This window comes from Misgurnus anguillicaudatus, unplaced genomic scaffold (assembly GCF_027580225.2).
Source record: "Misgurnus anguillicaudatus unplaced genomic scaffold, ASM2758022v2 HiC_scaffold_31, whole genome shotgun sequence".
Lineage (NCBI taxonomy): Eukaryota > Metazoa > Chordata > Actinopteri > Cypriniformes > Cobitidae > Misgurnus > Misgurnus anguillicaudatus.
This window is the reverse complement of record NW_027395281.1, coordinates 1,786,902-1,812,848: the sequence shown is the minus strand read 5'-3', so window position 1 is coordinate 1,812,848 and position 25,947 is coordinate 1,786,902. Positions and strand designations below refer to the sequence as shown.

Sequence of the window (25,947 nt, the reverse complement as noted above, 5' to 3'; positions counted from 1 at the left end):
AGTCAATCACTCCGTAAGTGATGTCATACTTGTCATCATTTTACCTTCAAGGTTAAAACTTTTTTTTGTTTTATTTTGTTCTCTCAGATTGTGTTTGCTGTTGTCATGTTTCTGAAGCTGTGATCCGATTGGTGGTCTCTGCTCTGGTGGGTGTGACTACTGTTGCTGTTCTGGTTTATGACATCACGTCTAGCAGAACTAAACAGAAGAAAAGATCACAGACACCATCAGACCGACACTGATCAACTTTATATTCTTCTCACATTAAGGCACTGTTGTGGATTTATATTTTTGAGTTCACATTTCTGCTTTCCTTAATAACAACTGAAGCAAGTCTTGGGATGAAACGTATAAATGTTTTCATGTGTACTGTATGTGCTAATAAATTGATTCTTGTGGTTAAATTGAACTTGTATAGGAGAAATAAATGAACTGTTTTTGGCGTGTAAATGTGGATTTAATTGTCCCTCTTTTGTTTTAATATATTGATGAGTTGAATTTAAATAATAGTTATTATTATCAAATGCATAAAAAACTTACTGTAGATTTAAATGTATGTTATTTACTGGCAACAGTTTGTTCAAAGTTAAATACACATTAAACATTAACAAGTCTTTATTTTTATTTTTTACTAAAATAACAGCTTCATGCAAAGCATTCTGGGAACCAAAATCTGAAGAAAAAAAACAGAAAAGGTTGATGAGGGTTTCTAGTTCCCAGAATGCTTTGCATGAGGCTGTTATTTTAGTTTTATTCTGTTCAGCGCCTGAAAATAGTCCCCTGCTATTGAAAGTAACCAAGAGGACCATTTTCTGTCAGTCTTAGTACACGATGTAACTAGAAGAGTCAAGTATCCGAACTCTTTGGTTATTTTTGAGCGCAATGCTAATGGTCTAATTAGATTCAATGGATTGTGCTAAGCTATGCTAAAAGTGCTAGCATCAGACCTGGAGATCAGCTGAATGGATATCAAAACGGTGAAAATCAAATGTTTAACTATTTAAAAAAAAAGTGGAGTGTCCCTTTTCAAAACATCTCTTATTGTAAAGTCTTATTGCTTCTTATTGATTTGTTTATCAGTAGTTGATACCTTTAGTCATCAGACTTCACCTTTGACTTTTATAACACAGACTTTTGTGACATAATGAATGTAGACACAATTTGCTAGTACAGAATAAATATAATTCATAAATATACACCTGTGCAAATTAAATAAATATTGAATAACAGTTGCAGCTTCTAAAGCAGAAAAAAAACTTCAGTAAAATTCAGCATTGGTTGCAAGGTCAAAGCATTAAAGTGATTATTATTATATAGCCTAGAGTAGACATTCATGCATTTGTGTTTGAATATTAACCTTCAACATTATGTCACAATGTTCACTGTGATAGCACTTTGTGTATATTAAAGCTGGACAGGAAAAAAGTGACTTACAGATCACATCACTCAAATGCACCCACAAACATCAACTAACAGACAAACACACATCTCATGTCTACCAACACAACAAAACCACATTACTTTCCACACCTATTGAATGATGTTATCATGCAGAAGACAAGTTTTAACTTTCTTACAAAACAAAACTGAATGATATAAATATTTGTGACACTTTTCAGGTGAAACTTGTTTAGCCTTGCATTTCTTTATTTGTCAAACATGCATGTTTTCACAAACATGTGTTTTCACTTATGACTTATTAAACTAGTTTAGTGCATGATGATCACATGAGTTTTAGAGAGATGAGGTGTGTGTGAAACTGATGGTTGTCTTGTTCGGTTGTTAAATCGAACGGAAGTCAGCAGCATCGACCACATCACGCTCATATTGTCTTTAAGACTTTTACAGACCCCTGAAGTGATGAAGAAAATGTTTCTCATGTTTGTTTTTCTCTGTTTGTGCTTCTGCTGTCTGATGGGTGAGTTATACATGTTTTATGATTTATAGATCAGATTTACATTTATTTCTGTTTCCAGATGAATGACTTTAAATGTGTTTGTGTGTTCAGGTGTGTTTGGTGGTGAAGTGAAGTCAGTGTCAGTGATGGAGGGAGATTCTGTTACTATACACACTAATATTAAACTACAGACAGATGATCTGATACTGTGGAAGTTTGGACTTAACAAGACTCTTATAGCAAGAATCAACGGAGTGGCAAAAGATATCTCAGTATATGATGATGTTCTTGATGGGATATTCAGAGACAGACTGCAAGTGAGTAATCAGACTGGAGATCTCACCATAACAAACATCACAACAAATCACACTGGAGAGTATAAAATAATCATCAATGGCAAACAGAATACCTCATACAGATTTAATGTTACTGTCTATGGTGAGTATAGATTTGTTGTTTTGTATTATATTAAAACATTTCAACATATTAGCTGAGGTTTATAAGTATTTCTTGTTACCTCCAAATGTGAGTCAATCACTCCGTTGGAAATTATGTCATACTTGTCATCATTTTACCTTTTAGGTTAAAACATTTTATTTGTTTTATTTTGTTCTCTCAGATTGTGTTTGCTGTTGTCATGTTTCTGAAGCTGTGATCCGATTGGTGTTCTCTGCTCTGGTGGGTGTGGCTACTGTTGCTGTTCTGGTTTATGACATCACATCTAGCAGAACTAAACAGAAGAAAACATCACAGACACCATCAGACTGACACTGATCAACTTTATATTCTCACATTTAGGTGCTGTTGTGGATTTAAATGTTTGAGTTCACATTTCTGTTTTCTTTACTAACAACTGAAGCAAGTCTTGGGATGAAATGTATAAATGCTTTAATGTGTACTGTATGTGCTAATAAATTGATTCTTCTGGTTAAATTGAACTGAAATAAATGAACTGTTTTTGGCGTGTAAATGTGGATTTAATTGTCCCTCTTTTGTTATAATATATTGATGAGTTGAATTTAAATAATAGTTATTATTATCAAATGGATTAAAAAACTTACTGTAGATTTAAATGTATGTTATTTACTGGCAACAGTTTGTTCAAAGTTAAATAAACATTAAACATTAACAAGTCTTTATTTTTATTTTTTACTAAAATAACAGCTTCATGCAAAGCATTCTGGGAACCAAAATCTGAAGAAAAAAAAAACAGAAAAGGTTGATGAGGGTTTTTCGTTCCCAGAATGCTTTGCATGTTATTTTAGTTTTATTCTTTTCAGCGCCTGAAAATAGTCCCCTGCTATTGAAAGTAACCAAGGGGACCATTTTTAAATTTCTGTCAGTCTTAGTACATGATGTAACTAAGAAGAGTCAAGTATCAAAACTCTTTGGTTATTTCTGAGCGCAATGCTAATGGTCTAATCAGATTGTGCTAAGCTATGCAAAAAGTGCTAGCATCAGACCTGGAGATCAGCTGAATGGATATCAAAACGGTGAAAATCAAATGTTTAACTATTTAAAAAAAAGTGGAGTGTCCCTTTTCAAAACATCTCTAGTTAAAGTCTTATTGCTTTAAGATGATTGATTTGTTTATCAGTAGTTGATACCTTTAGTCATACACACACATACACACACACACACACACACACACACACACACACACACACACACACACACACACACACACACACACACACACACACACCTCACGTCTGCCAACACAACAAAACCACATTACTTTCCACACCTATTGAATGATGTTATCATGCAGAAGACAAGTTTTAACTTTCTTACAAAACAAAACCAAATGATGTAAATATTTGTGACACTTTCAGGTGACACTAGTTTAGCCTTGCATTTGTTTATCTGTCAAACATGCAGTACACTCATGAATTATTTAACTAGTTTAATGCAGGATGATCAGATAAAATGTGTTTAAGGGCAGAGTTTTAGAAAGATGACGTGTGGTTGAAACTAATGGTGGTCTCGTTCGGTTGTTAAATCGAACGGAAGTCATCAGCATTGACCACATCACGCTCATATTGTCTTTAAGACTTTTACAGACCCCTGAAGTGATGAAGAAAATGTTTCTCATGTTGTTTTTCTCTGTTTGTGCTTCTGCTGTCTGATGGGTGAGTTATACATGATTTATGATTTATAGATCAGATTTACATTTACTTCTGTTTCCAGATGAATGACTTTAAATGTGTTTGTGTGTTCAGGTGTGTTTGATGATGAAGTGAAGTCAGTGTCAGTGATGGAGGGAGATTCTGTTACTATACACACTGATATTAAACTACAGAGAGATGATATGATAATGTGGAGGTTTGGACTTCACAATTCTCTCATAGCAAGAATCAATGTGGCCAAAGATATCTCAATATATGATGATGTTCTTGATGGTAGATTCAGAGACAGACTGCAGGTGAATAATCAGACTGGAGATCTCACCATCACAAACATCACAACTCAACACACTGGACTTTATAAAATGATCATTGGCGACAAGCAGAATAACTCAAATAGTTTCAATGTTACTGTCCAATGAGTGCTGATTTTTTTTTTCCTCAAATGAAAGCTTTGAAAACATCTGATCAGATTAATTTTTGTTCTCTCAGATTGTGTTTGCTGTTGTCATGTTTCTGAAGCTTTGATCCGATTGGTGTTCTCTGCTCTGGTGGGTGTGGCTACTGTTGCTATTCTGGTTTATGGCATCACATCTAGCAGAACTAAACAGAAGAAAAGATCACAGACACCATCAGACCGACACTGATCAACTGAAGATTATTACATTAGGTGCTTTAAATGTTTGAGTTCACATTTCTGTTTCTTTAATAACAACTGAAGCAACGTTAATGCCAAATATATTATTGACTCAAATATATGGACACAACATGGACAAAAATAAATGTGTGCTTCTTTTGGGATGAAATGTATAAATATTTTTGTGTAACGCATTACAAGTAACGTGCATTATGTAATAATATGACTTTTCTGAAGTAACGAGTAAAGTAACGCATTACTTTATAAATTAATATTTGAGTTACTTTTCCATTTAATTAATTTTATTAAAAAATAATGTACTGAATTAAACTAAATGTAGTCACGTAGAATTACGCAATCTATGCGCGCCTTAGCGGGAACAGTTTGAGTGAAACGGAGATGACAGAAGAGAGCTTGACATTTTTGACATCATAAAAACACTTGCAATGCCTGAAAGAGATCAAGCCTCGGCCAAGTAGGAAAAAGTAATGCAAAAGTAACGTACTTTCCATGAGAAGTAACTAAGTAACGCAATTAGTTAATTTATTCGGGAGTAACTTAATATTGTAAAGCATTACTTTTAAAAGTAACTTTCCCCGACACTGATTGTTACAATTATGGTCATTTATTTATTTCATCTCAGTGTGTCATTGTGTTTTTGCACTTGTGTAAAGTATCATCTCATGTCAGTCAAATATTCAGTTGTAGATGTGAACTCGTGCTGTGAACACAAGATGGCGCTCTAGTGCTGCTTTAGATATCAGTGAGATCATTTTCCTTCTCAAACTCTCTCACTTTTTCTTCATGTTACTACTTTTTTGTGATGAAATGTCAAATATGTGTCAAAAAAGACTTTTTTCCGGATGTAAGTCCACCATGTTGTCAACTTTTCACCGATAAATCACTATAAACTGTTTATTAAAACTAATTTCAAAATATTTGTATTTTAAAGTCTCATTGCTTCAGATGGTACCCACTGACTTCCATAGTAGGAAAAACAAATACTATGGAAGTCAATGGTTTGGTTACAGACATTTTTCAAAATGTCTTCCTTTGTGTTCCTCAGAACAAAGAAATGAATACAGGTTTGTAACAACATGGGGATGAGTAAATGATTACAGAACTTTAATTTTTGGGGAACTATCCCTTTAAATGTTCTTCTGATAGGGTGTCCAGAAATTACATTTGTCCCTTATGTGAGTCAGGAGTAACCCACAACCCAACCCTATCTCTAAATGACACTCATGTTGTGTGAAATGTCCCATCACCCTCACAATACTAGAGAAAAGCAGTGGAGACAGATTCTGCATTACACCAACCGGTCATCAAATGATCATCAAGTCTCTTTGTCTGGTTTTGCGGTGTCTGTTACTGACTAACACACAGAGATCAGACACTGAAATACTTTAATAACTTTACTACTCATCTTTATTATCCCCTTAACAATTACATCAACATGAGGAAGATCTCTTTACTCTTCATCATCTCTTTATCCATTAACGGTAAGTTCATTTATCAACATTTTGATTTTATTTGTTTATATGTAATAACTGCAGTCACGTTTGGCAGTAATATTTAGAAATAATTTTGATAATTACAGTGTTACTTTATTTCAATTTATTTTAATATATGAATTTGGCAAATCCTTTAATGGAAAGTGATGTCATTTTAACATCCACATTTAATTATTGATCTTTAGAAATCGAACCCATGACCTTTGGTTTTGTTAGCTTTTAAGAAAATGTCTTTGATTTATACTATTATGCTTAAATATTGTTATAATATTTTTATTTACGTTTCAATTTAATTTGTTTATTATGAAAGACTGACGGTGTCAAATGGGTGTAGTAATTTATTGAATGATAAGCCGGTAGAAATGTTACTGTTAAATAAAAACATAATTTTTGACTATAAGTTTTGTTCGCTCTTTTACATTTTTTTATTTTATATAATTTGTTTCTTAATTTTGATCGATTTTTGTTGTTTTTTGTTAAGATAAATAAATAAGAGCAACATAATGAACGCCTTGTGGAATGAAGTGCATGACAAATACAACCGCAGCGACTTATAAGTCAGACATAATTTTTGACTTTAAGATTTGTTCGCTCTTTTAAAACGAATTTCGTTTTATATAATTTGATTCCTAATTTTAATCGATGTTTTGTTGTTTTTTGTTAATATAAATAAATAAATAAGAGCAACAGAATCAACACCTTGTGGAATGAAGTGCGTGACAAATAGGGGAGAGCGGGGTATGTTGTCACACTTTTCACACTGTCTAACATTTACTGAGCACCATACATCAAAATGGTATAAATCTCATACCAAATGAAAGAAGGAAGTCTTGGGCACATATGTTGTATTCATAACATCTTTATATCTTATCTCATTACAGAGTTGTAGACTGTTGAATAGTGACTGTGCACTTGTGACAATTTGCCCCATCGGAGGGTAAGTTGTCACACTAGGGCGGGTAAGTTGTCACACTAGATTATCTAAAAATAAGAACACAACTACTTAATTGTGAATATTGATTTTAATTTTTAAACTCAAACCAAACTGGAAATATAAACATCCGTGCCTGGAGAATCTGGAAAAACAATTATTTCAATCCAAATAATGCACATTTCAATTAAGTGGCAAGACCACTTTACTTTGAACTTTGGTTCAAATGTTCTATGGCTTTCACATAAAACCAGATAACTGAATGGAACGCTGCAGATAACTTGCTTAACTTAACATGTTGAACCTCTGAACAAAACAGATGCCCTGTATGACTAATACCACTCATCTCCAGAATCACAATTCTGACACACATAAATTGCCTGGCCTGAGGTGCCAGCATCATGGGCCCAATTGTTGCATTTTACACATTTTACCCAGGTCTCCTTTGGACGACTCTTTGAAAATGGCTCTACACAGACGAGGCAGAAGCACTCTTCATCATCTGATGATGACTCTTGCATGATTTTTCTTCTTTTAGCTGCCTTGTTTTTCATAGGTCCAGATTTCTGCTTCCCTTTCTTTTGAAACAGCTTTTTGCTAGATTGAGGCTTATTCTTTTCTATATCATGTTTTCTGAGCATGTTCGATGTGTTTGTTTGTACAGGGGCAAGTTGTCAGATGTGACGACTTGCCCCAAAGTCATTGAGACAACTTGCCCCATACTTACTTGTGTGCTAATGTTGTCTAAATCTCAAGTTTAGCTCATCATATCACTTTAGCTAAAGTATCAAAAGACACTTTACGGTCTCCTCTATTTTGTGCAAAATAATCATTTTAAACATTCACACCTAACAAAGTTGTATTGCATAAAATGTAAAGTGATTTTTTTTTACTTTTTAAGCAGAAAAATAAGAAAATTGTGCTAACCTCAGATTACAGTGATCTTGACCACATGTGAACAGGAAGTTCACTATAGAAGAAGAAGTCACATAAAGTGGCTATTTGATTTTTGAGATAGAGCCTCTACTGTTGGAGTTATTAACAGTGTGACAACTTACCCGTGTGACAACTTACCCCGCTCTCCCCTACAACAGCGGCCTTAAGAAAAGGCCAAAACAAAATGTTTGTCAGTTGTTATAGTCTTATAATACATTTTTAACTGATAGATTTCCTTAGGAAGACATTTAATTGTTTCAAATGGTTTGTGAGAGACGTCACATGAGATTATATTATGCAACAACTATCCGTGATTCGAAGCTTTGAACCAATTGCTTGAACCAATTGCTTAAAAACCAATTGCTTTGAACCAATTGCTTAAAAAATTATTCACAAAGAGGTCAAAACACCAAAATATGGCGCCCCCTGCTGGTGAAAATGTTGTAAAAGCAACAAGTTCTCAATCCAAACGTTTTATACTTTTTACACACCAATTGCAAAGATTTTCCAAAAATATGTTTTTAAAGAAAATAAATTCGAAGAAAATGGAATGAAACCTTGGTTGGGAAAAATCATGTGACTTGCAGTTTAAAAACAAAAGATTCGAAACAAAAGATTCATAAATGTTTCGAGGCTTCATGAAGCAATATTTCGAAATTGCCCATCTCTAGCCTATACTGTCTTCATATTCAATGAAGTTACACAATGTTTACTAGGCATGTTATCTTTTAACTGGCTGTTAGATTTAATTGTACTGCCTCTATATTTATGTGTTTCAGGTGTGTTTGGTGATGAAGTGAAGTCAGTGTCAGTGATGGAGGGAGATTCTGTTACTCTACACACTGATATTACTGAACTACACACAAATGATGTATTACATTGGTGGTTTGATAAAGACAATCTCATAGCTCAAATAAACAATGAGTCCAATTTGATTTTAATATTGGAGGTTCCTGATGGGAGATTCAGAGACAGACTGCAGATGAATAATCAGACTGGAGATCTCACCATCACAAACATCACAACCCAACACACTGGACTTTATAAACTAGAGATCAATGGAGAGTCTACAGGACAGACATTCAGTGTTAGTGAGTATCTTGAATAATGTATCTTGAATACTTATGGGTGTTATTTGCCATATCATTAATTTTTGAGTAATCATATTTCTCTGCAGGTGTAATTCATGTTTATACAGATGAGATGAATTCAGTGTCAGTGATGGAGGGAGATTCTGTTACTCTAAACACTGATGTTCTTGATATTAAGAAATATGATGTGATCCAGTGGAGATTTCAACGTGAACCCTCTCCTCTAGCTGAACTCAACAGAAAAACTGCTTTCTTCTCTACATATGATGATGTTCTTGATGGGAGATTTAAAGGAAGACTGCAGCTGAATGTTCATACTGGATCTCTCACCATCACAAACATCAGAATCAAACATGCTGGAGTTTATGAAGTAGATCTCAGCAACAGCAGTTCACACACCATACATCAGTCATGCACCGTTACTGTCAGTGGTGAGTAAATCAAATCTTATAATATAATCTAGCAGGCATATGAGTGACCTTCAACATTGAAATATGGTTGAAATAATTTCAGTTCTTGTTTCAATGTTGAAGCAACATTTATACAACAGTTAATGCTAAACAATTGCAAAAGGTGCTTAAACGTCAACACTGAAATTTGGTTGAAATAATGTCAGTTGTTTGTTCAAGGTTGATTCAGTTTGAAAAATAAAAAGTTAATTCAACATTAATTCAACCTTGTCCTTGATGTTGATTCAGCAGTAAATCAACATTGAAATGCTAGCTGGGAAGGATCTGATTCAGATTGACGCTGCCACTGTGAATAATTCAAATGTAAATACTTTGGCTCAGAGTTCCAATTATGTCAAAGATGATGGGGTCCCCTAGCTAAGCCCCCATAATTACATTTTTTTTGTTTGTCCTGGATCAACGTTTTAATAAAAATACTTAATTACTCTTAGCTCAAACCCTAATCATACAGCAAAAAAATATATCTTCAAATATAATTCTAAATATATTTCAAAATATAAAAAAATTGCCAAAACATATATGTGCTGAAATATATTTAGGAATATGTTCACAAAAATTTATTTTTCACCAATATATTAAATACATTTTTGGCCACTTTTTAAAAATATATTAACAAAGAAAAATACTTTTTTAGCATATTCACATTGCACTGGAAGAAAAACTTTGTTTGTTACAAACCTGTAAGGGTTGAAGATGTTAAAAGTGCATATTTAACTGTAAAAATATACTTCTATATTTTGGCCAATAAAAATATATATTTTTTGCCATATGGGTGGCAAAATTATAAATGTATTTGTTTCCCTGAAATAAATTTTGAAAAATATGTTGATATATGAAAGTTAAAACCCATTATTATGTTGTCAAATTAAGAAATATATTTAATTAAGCTTGATTTTCTGCAAAATGTATTTGGCATATTTTAAAAACATATTTTTGGCCAGATAAATAAATAAATAAATAACGGTGGTTATCTCATTTTGCAACAAAACTATATATAAAAATTTTGCCATATGGGTAACCAGTTTTTACCTCTCAAATTAGTGTGAAATTTTTGAATTTTTAAAAGCCCCAAACCTAATCCTAAATCTAATGATTTGTAAATTCCTCCAAAAAACAGTGCAAGGCGAACTTGAAAGTTGCTTAGACAGAAATCTTTTGGATTCGATTTTTGTAAAATTGGGACAAATAATGGTCAGTATTGCTTTGCGGCAGGGGAGCATGCAAATTTTAAATTCATGTAGTATTTTAATTTTAATATGAACTAGGGGACCCTACTTCATTTTTTGTGCTTTATGGAGGGTGCCTCAATGCTTAGTGGAGGTCAGGGACCACCCCAGGCCCCCCTCATTTTGAGCACTGCTTTGTCTATTTATTACCCTGCTGTTATATGTATATAAATAAATACATTAAATTTGTTTCATATTCAGTCTGCTTATTTTTTTCTCCGTCTTATTCTAAAGTCATTCTCTTACACAATCTCAGTGAATCTCTGCACTTTGTCTTTGGTTCATGTCAGTACCATGAACTCTTTCTCTATAGCGTCTGGGTTTTGAATGACAGTTTTGTGTTTCAGCTGATGTCACAGTGTGTTTATCAGTGAGACGTTAATCATCAGGGTTTAATTATCGTGGCAGTGCCTATGAGAGTCGACCTACTGCATGTTAAAATAATGGCTTTGGACAGATCTGAAGTGTTTAACATTTCACTGATATTTCACAAAATTTATAATATTCATATACTAATACACAGTACAACAGCTGCTTTATTTCTGTTTGTTTAATGTTCATGTGTTTGGTGTCACAGGTAAAGTGACGACTGCGTCAGTGATAAAGGGAGGATCGGTCACTTTAAAGACTAATACTGAAATACAGACCTATGATCTGATACAGTGGATGTTTGTACCTGATGATGACACACGGATAGCTGAAATATATAAATCAGACAATACATTTGCGGTATATGATGGTGCTGATGGGAGATTCAGAGACAGACTGATACTGAATAAACAGAACGGAGATCTCACTATCATAAATATCAGAATTGAAGATGCTGGACTTTATGAACTGAAGATGAGCAGCAGTAGACAATCAATTCAGAGAAGATTCAGTGTTAATGTCAGTGGTGAGTAACTTTTGGTAGTATCAACTAGTCTTTATTTTGAATTAAAATTCAATGTTGTCTTAAATTAAAATTACCGCATGATTACTCACTCTCAAGCCATTCTTGATTTATATGATTATCTTAGTTCAGACACAATCAGAGTTATATGAGAAAATGTCCTGGCTCTTCCAAGCTTTATTATGGTAGTAAATGGTGCTTGAGATTTTGATGCCCAAAAAGTGCATTTATCATTCACAGAAGTAATCCACATGGCTCCAGGGGGTTAATAAAGACCTTCTGTCCGACACAAGTGTATTTCCAGCACATGACGTAGGACATATCACAAAGTGCATTAGCTCTCGTCTTTCTTGTCTCAACTTTTTTGGACTTTAATCAAAGGCACCATTTACAATAAGGATCATAGCACTCCATACCATTATAGACGCTTTTGTCACATCCCAAAAATATTGATATATTACCGACACTCAATATACCGCGCTTTCCTCAATTAATTTATATATATATATTTTTAAATATTTTATGCACCAACAGTGATGTTCTGTCTCTCGCTCTCTCTCTCTCTCTCTCTGTCTCTGTATCTGTCTCTCTTTCATTACAGAACGAGGTCTGGCTTCATATGTTATAGCTGGATTATGTCTTGGTGTCCTCCTGGTTAGTGTTGCTTTAACAGCTGGTGTGTTTTACTGTCGCCAGAGGTTCCCTAAAGCAACAATACGAAAAGGTACAAACAAATACAAATGTACAGATGAAGAAAATTTAATGATATTTTTCTACTACAGCAGAGATTTCATTTAAAGATGAAAAATGCTGGGTAAATCAACATGGGTTAAATTACAACCCAACGACTGGGTTCGCCCCTTTTTGGCTCAACGCTGGGTTAAATTTTGGTTTAGCTTGATTTTCATGCTGATATACAGGCAGGATAAATAAACATGTTTGTACATTTCTATTTGTTAAACGTATTTAAATTATTTGTATGTCATTAAAATGAACGTCTAGGTACACAAACACAAAATCATGTAGTTTATAACATAAGTTTTAATAATATAAGTTATAAGTTATAATAATATGTTTTTCATAAAGTATCAGGTAATATAATGATAAAATCATATCATCTCATAGTGTGTCTTATGAAATTTTTTAAATATAATTATGACCAGTGTTGGGGGTAACGCATTACAAGTAACGCACATTACATAATAATATTACTTTTCTGAAGTAACGAGTAAAGTAACGCATAACTTTATAAATTTACACATTAATATTTGAGTTACTTTTTTTAAAAGTAATGCGAGTTACTTTTCAGTTTAATTAATTTAATTTAAAGCAACACTAAAGAGTTTTTTTACCTTAAAATAACGTTTACAAAAACGTTTCAGTGGTTCATCTACTTGAAACAGGGTGAACGGCATTTTTACATTCGCTTTTCAGCCCTCTATCGGCCAAAACCGCACTAAAGAAGTTTCCAACCGTCGGGTCGCGGTCATGTAGTTCAAATGAAAACTACAAAAACTTGCTTTACGGCAGACCTACATTCCAATCAGAGCCAGCTATGATGCAGTATTTACGACAGTGGGTAATGGACAATTACGCTTCTAACCTGTAGGGGGAGCAAAAACTCTTTGGTGTTGCTTTAATTTAAAATAAAATAATGTACTGAATTAAATTGAACATATTAACATAGAATTACCCACTCTGTGCGCCTGAGCGTAAACAGTTTGAGTCAGAAACGAAGATAGCAGGCCAGAGCTCGACATTTTTGCCATCATAAAAAACACCAAGTCCTGAAAGTACGGAGCCCCTAATGGAACATGGAGCAAAAATTAAATAAAGTTTAGTTTCGCGTGCGCATGTGAAACTATCGTGTTTACTTTCGTGTGCGCACGCGAAACTAAACTTAAAAAAAGTTTTCGGGTGAGTACATGAAAGTTTCACGTGTGCACATAAAAGTTTTACGTGAGCACATGACACTAAACTTTAGATTTTTTTTACTCAAATGTCAACTTAGGGGCTTGAAAGAGATCAAGTGTCAGCTAAATAATAAAAAGTAACACAAAAGTAATGTAAGCATTACTTTCCATGAAAAGTAACGCAATTAGTTACTTTTTTGGTGAGGAACTTAATATTGTAATGCATTACTTTTACTTCTGCAACACTGGTTATTAATAGTTTACAACATTCAGATTGATCTCAAACATGAGATTCTTTGTATTAAATCATACTGATCTTGCTCTTGTTATCATTTCTTTATCGCTGTGACTGATGAATGGATTAAAGTGATGGTGGGACGTTCTGTTCGTCTGAAGACTGATGTTGATAACATCGAGACAGATGATGTCGTAGAGTGGAGGTTTAAGCCTGGTCCCTTTCGAAACACCGTAATAGCTAAAATCCAGAGTAACAACCTAACCGCTGTTAGTGATAAGAGATTGTGCAGGAATATGACACTGAACAAAAGGACCGGATCTCTCTACATCACAGACATCACAGCCGATCACTCTGGATCTTACGAACTAAAAATCACCAGCGGTATAATAACATCATACAAGAGGTTCAAAGTCATCGTCTATGGTGAGTAACTAGATTCTGTAATCTTATATCAGCACAGATTATGACGACAGAAAATATTGTCAATGGAGTCAGGCATATAGCGGTAGGTTGCTTTCCTGTGGCGCACTGCGGTATGTTACTGCTGTGTGGCACTGCAATATATTGCGCTACTGTGTTGCACTACTGTTTATGTGTGGTTTATTATGTTACTGTGACATTGTGCAATATATTATGATACTGTGGCATGTTGCGCGGTAATTGTTCTGCTGTGCCGCTCTTCTATGTGGTACACTGCTGTGGCACGATGTGTGCGATAAATTGCGGCACTGTGGCACTGCACGATATATTCCGCTGCTGTGGCTCTGTGTGTGCAATATATTGCCCCGCAGTGGCCTGCACGGTATATTGCCCTGCTATGGCCTGCCTCTGTATATTGCATAGCTGTTACTTGCTGTGGTATGTTAAACTGCTGCGGTATGCTAGCGTTGCTGTGTCTCGGGCGGTATTGTGCTGCTGTGGCATGGTGTGCCGTGCTGCTGTGTGGTATATTGCGATGTATTTCGTGTGCTGTGGCACGCTACAATATGTTATCCTGCTGTGACGCTGTGTGCTATTTTGCGATGCTGTGATGTGGTAGGTTATGCTGCTGTGGCGCTGTGCGGTATATTGTGATGCAGCGCTATGTTATGCTGCTGTACAATATATTGCGCTGCTGTGGCCTGCCTCTGTATATTGCATAGCTGTCACTTGCTACGGTATGTTAAACTGCTGCGGTATGCTAGCGCTGCTGTGTCTCGTGCGGTATATTGCGTTGCTGTGCCGTGGTGCGGTGTGCTGCTGTGCGATATATTGCGTTGTATTGCAGGCGCTGTGGCGCGCTACGGTATGTTACCCTGCTGTGCCGCTGTGTGCTATTTTGCAATGCTGTGATGTGGTAGGTTATGCTCATGTGGCGCTGTGCAGTATATTGTGATGCTGTGACATGCTGTGCTATGTTTTGCTGCTGTGCAATATATTGCACTGCTGTGGCCTGCTGCTGTATATTGCATAGCTGTTACTTGCTACGGTATGTTAAACTGCTGCGGTATGCTAGCGTTGCTGTGTATCGCAGCCGTAATTTGCGCTACTGTGCCGTGGTGCGTTGTGCCATGCTGCTGTGCAATATATTGCGGTGTTTTGCGAGTGCTGTGGCACGCTGCGGTATGTTATCCTGCTGTGGCATTGTGCGCTATTTTGCAATGCTGTGATGTTTTAGGTTATGCTGCTGTGGCGCTATGCGGTATATTGTGATGCTGTGACATCCTGCGATATGATAGGCTGCTGTGCTATATATTGCACTGCTGTGTCTTGGTGTGTGATATATTGCGCTGCTGTGTTTTGGTGTGCGATATATTGGGCTGCTGTGTCTTGGTGTGCGATATATTGCGCTGCTGTGGCGTGATGCGATTTGTGAATTTTTATTTTTGGAGAATATAATAGAAAGCTATCATTGAGAATCTTAGCAAAAAACATGTGTTGCACACCCCCTATGAATCTGTATTATTTTTATGTAAGTAATGTATTGCTAAGCATTTTTGACAATCGATACAGTATTGCCGACACAAAATATCACGACACATATTGATATTTTATATTATCCAAGTACAAATGCATGTTTAAGCTGCCTAAATGTAAAAACACATTTTATTGACATATTTTAACCCATATCAGTGTCATTGTTTTGTCTTAGGATGCACAACAGGATTGTTTTTGTAAGGTATGATTGTAAAAAACTTAAAGGCGGCGTGCATGATTTTTGAAAAACACTTTGGAAAAGGGAGTCGGGCCGACTACCAAAAACACTTATAGCCAATGAGCAGTAAGGGGAGTGTCTACTAACCGACATCATTGCCTGGGTTGCGTATATGTGGGGCGGGTCTATCAAAAGAGGGTCCAGATTCTATTGGGGTAGGGGCGTGTTTGTTTTGGTGATTTCAAATGTCAACATTGGTGTTCAGAGATCATGCACCCCGCCTTTAACTAAGACCTAGTCCTGTGTGAAACATGACACAGATGTTTATCCAGGATGATGCCAGAGTTAATGTGGGTAGAGATTCACTGTTTTCTCTCTCTGATTATCTTTTAATTTTATCTGTCGTCTGGGCTTCCTTATAGATTTCATCCCACCGAAAGATTTATTGGAGATAAGCTTTCCTTTGATGAGTAAATGGAGTCGGACAGCAGCAGAGTAACAAGAACAACAACATTACAACATCAGCGTGATATACAGTATCACTTATATGAGCAATGAAAAACTTTCTGTGGACGGTTGAATGAACATAACTGTGAACTGAAGTTAAGACTGTGTCTTAAAATCTAGTCTGGGCAATTAGTAAGGGCAAATCATCAGTCTTTATATTTGGATTTAAATGATAAACCAATCTATTTAACATGCTAAAACACTTAAGATCAGTCTTGAAGAAACTTTTAGTCTTAGCAAACGGATCTGGTATGAAATAGAAACTTTTGTATTATTATGAAATTGATTTAAAGATTTGCAATAACTCATTATTTTAACCTTTAATGTAAATGTCAGATTTTATTTCTATGTGTAGATGAAGATGAAGTGTGCACTGCATTTAATATTTCACTTTCATATCTTCAACACTATTATTTTTAAATATATTAGCTTACATTTTTTGTGAAATATACAAATAATACATAAGCAAATATCTTTTTTTTTTTCTTTTTTATTCTGGTTGATGTTTAATCTTTAGGTTATAAAACAGTGTGTTTCCATCCAAATGTTTACTGTTTACTTACAGTCTACTGTAAAATAATTTGGATTTCTTTTTAAGTCCTGTTTTAAATTTTAAATAGTATAAAAACCTAAATGTACTGGTGACACATGAGCAAGTTTAGTCTAGAAAGTACAAGTACTTTACCACAATGCACAAAACTGTAAACATAAAAAAATGTCTCCATGCAAAGCATTTTAGTTTTTCATTTATGACACAACATGGACTAAAATAAATGTGCACATCAAATGCACTATAAGTCTTTTGAGATGAAATGTATAAATGTTTCAATGTGTAATGTGTGTGATAGGTTATAATAAACTGATTCACTGTGGTTAAATTGTATTTGTATAGAAGCAATAGTTTAGTAGATTGATGAGTCACATTAACACATTAATAATAGTTATTATTAATCGAAAGCATTAAGTTAATTAAATAATTAAGCTTGAGAGTAAGACTTTGTTACAATTATGATGATTTATTATTTCTGATGACTGTGAGTTTGTGTTTTTGCTCTTGTGTATAAATTATCATCTCATATTAGTAAAATATTCAAGTGTAGATGTGAACACAAGGTGGCGCTTTATATAGTGCTGCTTTATATATCAGTGAGATTTCTCAACTCATCTTTCTCCTCTGGTTATGGCTAGATGTGATACAGCTACGACCAAATCTCGCGAGATGTTGGGTTAGATAGAGGATTAGAATAAAAACACGATTTCACGATATTCTGGCCGTAGCTGTATCCCTTCTAGCCACAACTTTTTCCCCTTATTGTCTTCATGTTTCTTTATTGGTGATGAAGTTTTGACTCGTGTGTCATGTAAACATCTTTTAAAATGAATCTTTCAGATCTTGTACAAACATTTATGAATATATTTAAACATGATTTGAATGTAATGAATTTGTTTTTAAAGTCCCATGACTCTGAAGGAGCAGCTGCAGGTGTTTGTAAGTGAACTTCATCTCTTCACCAACAGAGGACTCTAAACTCTAATGTGTAATAAAACTCATTCAAAACATCTCTAGTTAAAGTCTTATCGCTTCTTATTGATTTGTTCATCAGTAGTTGATACCATTAGTAATTTCAGACTGCACCTTTGACTTTTATATCACAGACCTTTATGACATAATGAATGAAGACACAATTAGTACAGAATAAATATAATTCACAAATATATAGATGCTATGTACACATGTGCACATTAAATAAATATTGAATAGTTGCAGCTTTACAAAGAAAAAAAAATTGTAAAATTTAGCATTGGTTGCAAGGTCAAAGCATTATTATGTGATTATTATAAAGTGATTATTTATCTCATAGTACCCAAAAATACGCGGCGGGTTACGATCGATTTGATTTACGCACCGGCTCTACAAAGGGGATCCTTTAGGATGATAACGCCGAGGCTCGTATTTCAATATTCAGATCGGTTTGCAGCCTTAGACCTGTAAGACGTGTACTTCAAGTGTCCATCTCCCCTCGCCTTAGACTGTTTTTTTCGCTCTGCGTCGTGGGGTGGGCATATTATGAAGTATAACCATTCGAGCTGTCTCTCTCTCTCCGTGTCTCCATGAAAGTGCTAGGCACGGCATTAAAATCTCAGAGAGAGAGCGTTGTTCGCATTCTGCTTATATTTACGTCGACTTATAATAGCCCGTTCTTGGCAGATGTGCGCGAACACAGAGAGTTAATGCTTCGGCATCTCTCTCGTTTAAGTCGTCAGGTCAACTGGGAAAGAGTACTTTGTAGTGATGAGCGACTTACTCGAAACTCGGATCATTTAACCCGATCCCTAAAATGACTCCAGAACCATGAGTCCTTAGTGACCATTAACCCGACCCAGCAAGCAATTTTGCGTCTAATAGACGTCTAGTAGCCGTCTAAACACCCCCCTGACGTCTAGGCTAAAACAAGGCTAATTTTGGGCTGTCAGTGAAAATCTAGTAGACGTCTATCATAGCCCAAGAATAGACTAGCCGTTAAATAGACGACTATTAAACGTCTACATATATACGTCTAATAGACGGTGAATGTGGGTCTAGGCTAAAACAAGGCTAATTTTGGGCTGTCAGTGAAAATCTAGTAGACGTCTATCATAGCCCCAAAATAGACTAGCTGTTAAATAGACGGCTATTAAATGACTACACATATGTGTCTAATAAACAACAAAAGAATGGCTAAAGAATTCTTTTTAATCCATTAAAACAGGTTCTCATAAACATACAATCATGCAATTTATTACAAAAAATATTGTTAATACAATAGAAATTCAGATAAGACAAAATGATAAGAAAAACTACTTTTAACAAAAAGAATAAAACAGTAACAAAATAAAGGAATAAATAACAAAATACAATTTTAAAAATGAAATAACATCTAAACATTAACAAACTATCTTCAGTTCACTTCAACTTATTAATTGTAGTAATTTCTATACCCCCCCCGTCCTCCCTGGTGCCTGTTTGAAATGCCCCCATTGGCATCCTTCACTTCCAGTTCTGTTGCTGCTGGGAAGTTGTTCAACACAGCATCTGCCAAATATGAAAAGAATGCATGAGACAAGTATTTTGCTTTATATTAAATGTGATAGTCATTCTCTTTCGAAGAAGTCATACACTGTTAAAAATAAACCGTACATTTTACGGTAGAAAACCGGCAGCTGTGGTTGCCAGATCTTTACCGTCAAAAATACGGTAGCAATGTTATTGGTTTTACGGGATTGCACCCATTGTACTGTATATTTTACAAATTTTAAATGTTTTTTTTACAGTTTATAACTGTCTATTTAACATGTTTATGTTGCTAAAACAGTTTATATCTGTCAAATTCAAGGGTTAACATTGTAATATTTATGGTTCATTACCATTTTTTACAGCTCAAAACTATTTATTGTAAAGGTTTATGTTGTACAAATGACGGTTCAGTACCATCTATTTTACAGCTCAGAACTGTCTAATTTAAATGCTACACTGTAAAAAAATCAGTAAAATAGATTACCAGTACTATTTCCATTATGTTTATAGACATTTCCTTTAATTCCTTTAAAAAACTGTAGATTTACAGTACATTCTCCGTAGTCTTTACAGACACTTTAATCCGCCTATGAAACGCAACAATGGTGACATTCAACAACAAAGCTTCATGCTGCAATGCATGCTGGGTACCAGGATTGTAGAAAACTCATTCATAACTCCCATCATGCATTGTGACAAAATTGTGCAACTTTCTTACCATTTACTGTCACCATCGTTGAGATTTGTATCCAAAGTGTTGATGTCTAAAGAAACTAAAAAAAAAGAAACTAACTAAAGCATTACAGCAGTCTTGTTCAAAACAGTGTCATTTGCATAGAGCATCACTTTTTTGTGCTTTATATCTTTATTGTTCTTTTATCATTTCATGTTCATAAAATATTTATAAGATTTTATGCATATAAAATTATATGCATGACATACAAGCAATCAATATATCACATGATAGTTTTTCCTACACCCTCTAGCAATAAACAAGTGATCTTGATAAAGCACTGTTGCAATTGCTAAAAGAGGTGAGTTAGGTCAGTGAAGGTCACAAGGACAAATGCCTAACTAAAGGAAACACTAATTACAATAATGGTGAATGAATCTTAAACAACCACAAACTGGAGATTTAATGGGATAAATTTGGTGGAAAATATCCATTTGACTTGTGATTACATCACGTCAGAAAGAAGATTTGTCTACTAAATCACGTGTGGATGCTGGAATAGTTGAGGACTTGTATCTTGTTTTGACAGCAGTTGTAAACTTATCGTCCATGTTTAGAAAATATTTGTAATTTTATGTTTAAAAGTAATTTTAGTGTGATAAAATTAGGAACTTGATGACAAATGCCTGCATGATGACCACTATAGTGCAGACTGATATTATTCTAATTTTTAAACTCTATCAACAAGGATTTAGTAAAATATAAACAGATGGTTCAGAATATTGGTAACAAATATTCTCTAAAAGGTTTAATGTTACACCAATAACGCATAATGCCATATCTATTATGCTGATATTGCTCAATAATTTTTTTTTTCATTTTTATGGTAATACAGTATCTTGTTAATTTTACTGCAATAAACCATATTTTTATATGTTTTTTACTGTTAAATGTAAGGTCTTAGTCTGTAAAACTAATTAAAGTTTTTCACAGTGAATCCTACGGTTATCACATGTTTTGTGAAATACGGTTTTATTCTGTATCACTTATACGGTATTTTACTGTTTAATTTACAGACATTTTTTACAGTGTATATAAATATTGACAGGCAACCGTAATCATACCGTTCTCATTACTACAAACACAAGTGCATGTTTCTCTGTGTGTGTTTAATGACAATTTGGAACTAGCAAAAGAGGCTTAAAGGCAGGGTATCTGATTTTGATCCAGAAACATTTTAGTTATGCTGGTTGAAAGTCTCCTCAAGTCTTGATAGCAATCACTATGTTAAGTTGTCTAATGTGTATTTTTATATATTTGTGTCATCTGTAAAAGGCGTAGGACCAAAAAACGTTCAACAAATCATTGAACCCCGACCCAATGCAATATTTGGACATGGGCCAGTTACCAGTTTAAAGGTATACCGAGATTTTCAGAGTCAAGGTTTTAAAAACCACAAAAAATTTCTGTGATACCGTTTTCAATGTATGAACTGTGTTTACACAAAGTGAATTAAATCATGTAATTGAATTCATGTTTACATTTACAACTGAAAGAATATTATCATTTAAAGGCTTTATTTTAAACTGGCATAAACGTTGTTTGTTGTTTAAAAATAAAATGTATTGTGTCCAGTTGAAAAGTTGATGTTTTAATATGCAGACATTTGAAAATAACACATTTTAGTGTCACAATGGCAATACCGCAACACCGTGGTATTTTTGCTTATGGTTATCATCCAGAATCTCATTCCGGCCCATGCCTAATTGGACGCATTAAATTTTTGCCCCTCTTCTGTGAACGTGTTTTGCATGCCACTTCACACCCTGTTCAAACATTTTGAAACAACAAAAAAAAAACATCTGGATGAGCAAAGAGCAAAAACCCAAATTAACATTGGTAACTTCACTGCTTTTCTGCAAGATGGAAACAGCTACAGGTCTGAAAGGGTCGTTGCAGTGTTTCTTTTGGAAAGGTAGGTATACAGTGTGATTCTATTTTGATGGATTCAGATTGTATTTTAATGAAACGTGTTGCTTATGTAGTTTGTGTTCCTTTACGAATTAGTGCAATGATATTTATCTTTTCAAATTTCTAAACGTGCTGTTTTTAATTTGGTTATTTTGGTAATGTTATTCACTTTGTCAGTCTTACTGGTTAATGAGATAGGAGTGTGCTTCTGGTTGGTGCGTGTAGGCTAAAGTTAGTATTTTTCAAAATCAAATACCCTGCCCTTTAAAGGAATACTCTACCCTTTTGCCATATTAAACTGTGTTATTACCTCAACTTAGACAAATTAATACATATCTATCTTTTTTCAATGCGTGCACTGTATAGCGCGTCGTGAATGTGTTAGCATTTAGCCTAGACCCATTCATTCCTATGGTACCAAACAGGGAAGCCACCAAACACTTCCGTGTTTTCCCTATTTAAAGAATGTTACATGAGGAGTTATACCAGTAAGTATGGTGCCACAAAATAAAACTTTTTTTTGGTACCATAGGAATGAATGGGGCTAGGCTAAATGCTAACACATTAACAACACACTGTACAGTGCACGCATTGAAAAAGATAGGTTAATTCGTCTAGGTTGAGGTAATAACATAGTTTAATATGGCAAAAGGGTAGACTATTCCTTTAAGATGCCAAGCATAAAATATTCACAATACAATCTTATGGACATAAAACATCTAAACAATATTGTATGGGTGAGTTAACTGTTGTATCGGCAAAGAGTCATTTAATCTGGGGCTTTTAATATTTAGAAAATATTAAGGCAGTACCGGACTGTTGTCAATTACTCCTCACATGGCCTAATGTCATATTAAAAGTATTATTTTGTGAAACACCATTCAGCCTAAAACTACATACAAACACACTTACCTTTAATAACTGAGAACTGATGTTTTTTCAAATGCTTGTTTCTGCAGTGGACCACCACCATTCATGTTGAACTTTGAAATTAATGAATCTTAGTGAACTCTAAAATACAAAAGATAATGTCGTTAACAGTTGCAGACTGACATATTTTTTTGTGACCACATGAAAGACTGCGTTGACACCACAATGTCTTATTAATATTGCATGTTTATAGAATTTACCTGTCCAGCATTCTTCCGGCATGGTCTCTCAAGTTTTTCCATCCAGTTTCACACAGCTTTGACACCTGAATAGCACATGCATATGTCAGTAATTGTACAGTAATGTATGCTTCAGTGTACAAGTGTTTACCAACCTTAAAGGTTAATGCCCACTGACCTGCAAGTTTGCCCTCACTAACACAATAAAACTCTTTTTTCCAACAAACTGAAGGCTTGTAAGTTAAATCCATATGGAAAAATAGCTTTCCCCCACAATCTATCTGTGTATGCATAATTGTAAAGCACAACTGCCCACATTACTGTAAGCAACACAGTAATAACTTAGCTAAGTTACTGCTGTTACTAAAAAGCAGCCTACAAATCACTCATGTTAATCTTCAGTGTAACGTTACATAGACTCATTTACCTCCACTATTTTATTACATTGCAGGTTGTACTGTTTAGGTTTTATAAAACATGGGTTACTTACTCTAACGTTAAGTTACCCGCAAGAATGTCGCGATTCCAACAACAAATAAAGTAAATACATTTTAAACACCTGTAAAATAAAATAATAAAAAACACTTACAAGATCAAACGCGTGTGGAAGATTGCTTTCCTCCTGGCTGCTCGCTGTTGATTTTCAAACAGCGGAAATCTTTCTCGCGAGATCTGGCCTCGTGTTTGTGTACTGCAGCTGCCATCTAGCGGTTCGGAGTTGTAACTGGATTTTGTTTATCAATAATGAATGTTATGCGTGACAGCAGATATTCAGATAAGATAAATAAAACCAAACATCTTGAATTCACTGGTGTCTTTGCATGCCTGATGAAATATCATACATCTTGCAAGTTATTTTGGCAAAAACAAAATTTTATTAAATTCAAGGTTATTCTGGGCTAAACATGGTTTGTTCGTAGTCGGTCTATTTATGAGCTAAATAGTGGCTATGTACGACGGTGCATAAAACACTTTAAAGAAATTAAACAAACCTTGTAATCGCTGTTAACTTTGCTTACACAATGAAATACCATACATCTCACAAGTTATTTGGCAAAAACCACATGTAATTACATTAATGGTTATTTCTGGGCTAAACGTGGGTTATTCGTAGTCGGTCTATTTGTAAGCTAAATAGTGGCTAAGTACAGACGGTGCATAAAACACTTTAAAGAAATGAAACAAAATACCTTAATCGCTTTGAACTTTGTTTACATGATTAAATATCATACATCTCACAAATCATTTTGGAAAAACAACATGTAATTAAATTCATGGTTATTTCTGGGCTAAACCTGGTTTATTCGTAGTCGGTCTATTTATGAGCTAAATTGTGACTACGTACAGACGATGCATAAAACACTTTATAGAAATGAAACGAAGTACCTTGTAATCGCTGTTAACTTTTCTTACATGATGAAATAGCATACATCTCACAAATTTTTTGTCAAAAACCACATGTAACCAAATTAAAGTTTATTTGGGCTAGATATGGGCTAGGCACAGCCCGGCTATATCGGGTCTATACTGAAACGAGACGTTGAAATGACGGCTATTGCTTGCTGGGGAGTCAGTTGAGTCCTCTCAGATTTTGCTTTAAAAATGAGAAATTGGATCAAACACAAAGCTCTTCAAATGTTTACAACAGAATTACAACACATAACTCTACATAAGCTGCCATATGTTCTATAACTTGCAACAACGAGTTAATTTACATCACCAAATGTCGACTGGGGGTACAGAGTCAGCCAAAAGCACACTCGTAATTTTCTGCAGCTCCGAGTCCGAGTACAAAGGGATGCGTGCGCGCGACAATGAGTTGGTCGGCGGCTCGGGGATTCACACAGAGAATGACTCAACTCATAGAGCTTGAATTCTGGACTAGGAGAAACGAGCCTTGCTCGTGTTATTAACCCACTGGCTCATGTAGGCTAATCTGTTGCAATATTTCACTGGCACAATGTTTTGGGTAGAAGCTGCAAATGTTTAAAAATGTTAAATACGAGGACTGTTGCAGCAGTGCTGCTGTAAAGATCCGCCACTGACAGACGTACACGGCTCCTCTTGTCACTCAGAGTGACGTGAGTGATTCACTCACAGGACCCGTGCAGGAGCGGGCGAGCGGCTCTGTCTGGGACTCACTCACAAGATCATGTTCTTGCGCGGATGAGTGACTGTGTGGCTGCATTAACTGAAGCCTATCGTGGATCTTGTAAGTCAATTTGAAACAGGACACGTTCCTCCCATGTCCCAATTCAACAAAGCCTCACATCTTTTAAACGTGTTTGTCGTTATGAAAGTAAACTAAACACACACACCGAACTTTTACAATTATGTTATTGATAATGTTACCACGGACATGCATGTTTTTTTACAAGTTCCTCAGGTCACATGAGCCCTTTTTTGCGAGCAGAGGAGTCGTAGACTCGTAGCTGCATGCGTGACCTGAGTTGCATTAGTATTAGCGATTGGAACTGGGAGATTTTGACCAAGTGATTCAAGTGACTCAAGTGACTCGCACAACCCGGATCATATTAGTGAGTGACTCAGAATAACCCGAATCCTTAAAAAGATCCGGGTTGACCATCACTAGTACTTTGCCCCGTGCAGAGGATCCTTTTTCTCAG

At 35.0% G+C, this 25,947-nt stretch overlaps 2 protein-coding genes and 1 long non-coding RNA gene across 3 annotated transcripts in view; 2 read left to right on the top strand and 1 right to left on the bottom strand.

Annotated features, from left to right (window-relative positions):
* The first annotated feature begins 1,914 nt into the window (after nt 1-1,914).
* LOC141362963 (uncharacterized) overlaps nt 1,915-25,947 on the top strand; it is a 54,647-nt gene continuing 30,614 nt past the window's right edge. Inside the window, exons 1-2 of the mRNA XM_073865285.1 lie at nt 1,915-1,918; nt 2,009-2,335. Of these exons, the coding sequence (XP_073721386.1) occupies nt 1,915-1,918; nt 2,009-2,335 (331 nt within the window). The remainder of the gene's footprint in view (nt 1,919-2,008; nt 2,336-25,947) is intronic.
* On the top strand, nt 5,932-16,749 carry LOC129452883 (uncharacterized). The gene is made up of 7 exons (XM_073865259.1): nt 5,932-6,162; nt 8,821-9,132; nt 9,219-9,563; nt 11,406-11,723; nt 12,322-12,444; nt 14,001-14,294; nt 16,428-16,749. The coding sequence occupies exons 1-7, from the start codon at nt 6,117-6,119 to the stop codon at nt 16,502-16,504; spliced, it is 1,515 nt and encodes a 504-aa protein (XP_073721360.1). The 5' UTR covers nt 5,932-6,116; the 3' UTR covers nt 16,505-16,749.
* On the bottom strand, nt 19,463-24,880 carry LOC129439548 (uncharacterized). Its single transcript, XR_012368498.1, has 4 exons — nt 23,910-24,880; nt 23,342-23,406; nt 23,124-23,222; nt 19,463-19,585 (listed from the first exon to the last, which is right to left on the bottom strand). It is a non-coding gene; the product is annotated as an uncharacterized lncRNA (long non-coding RNA).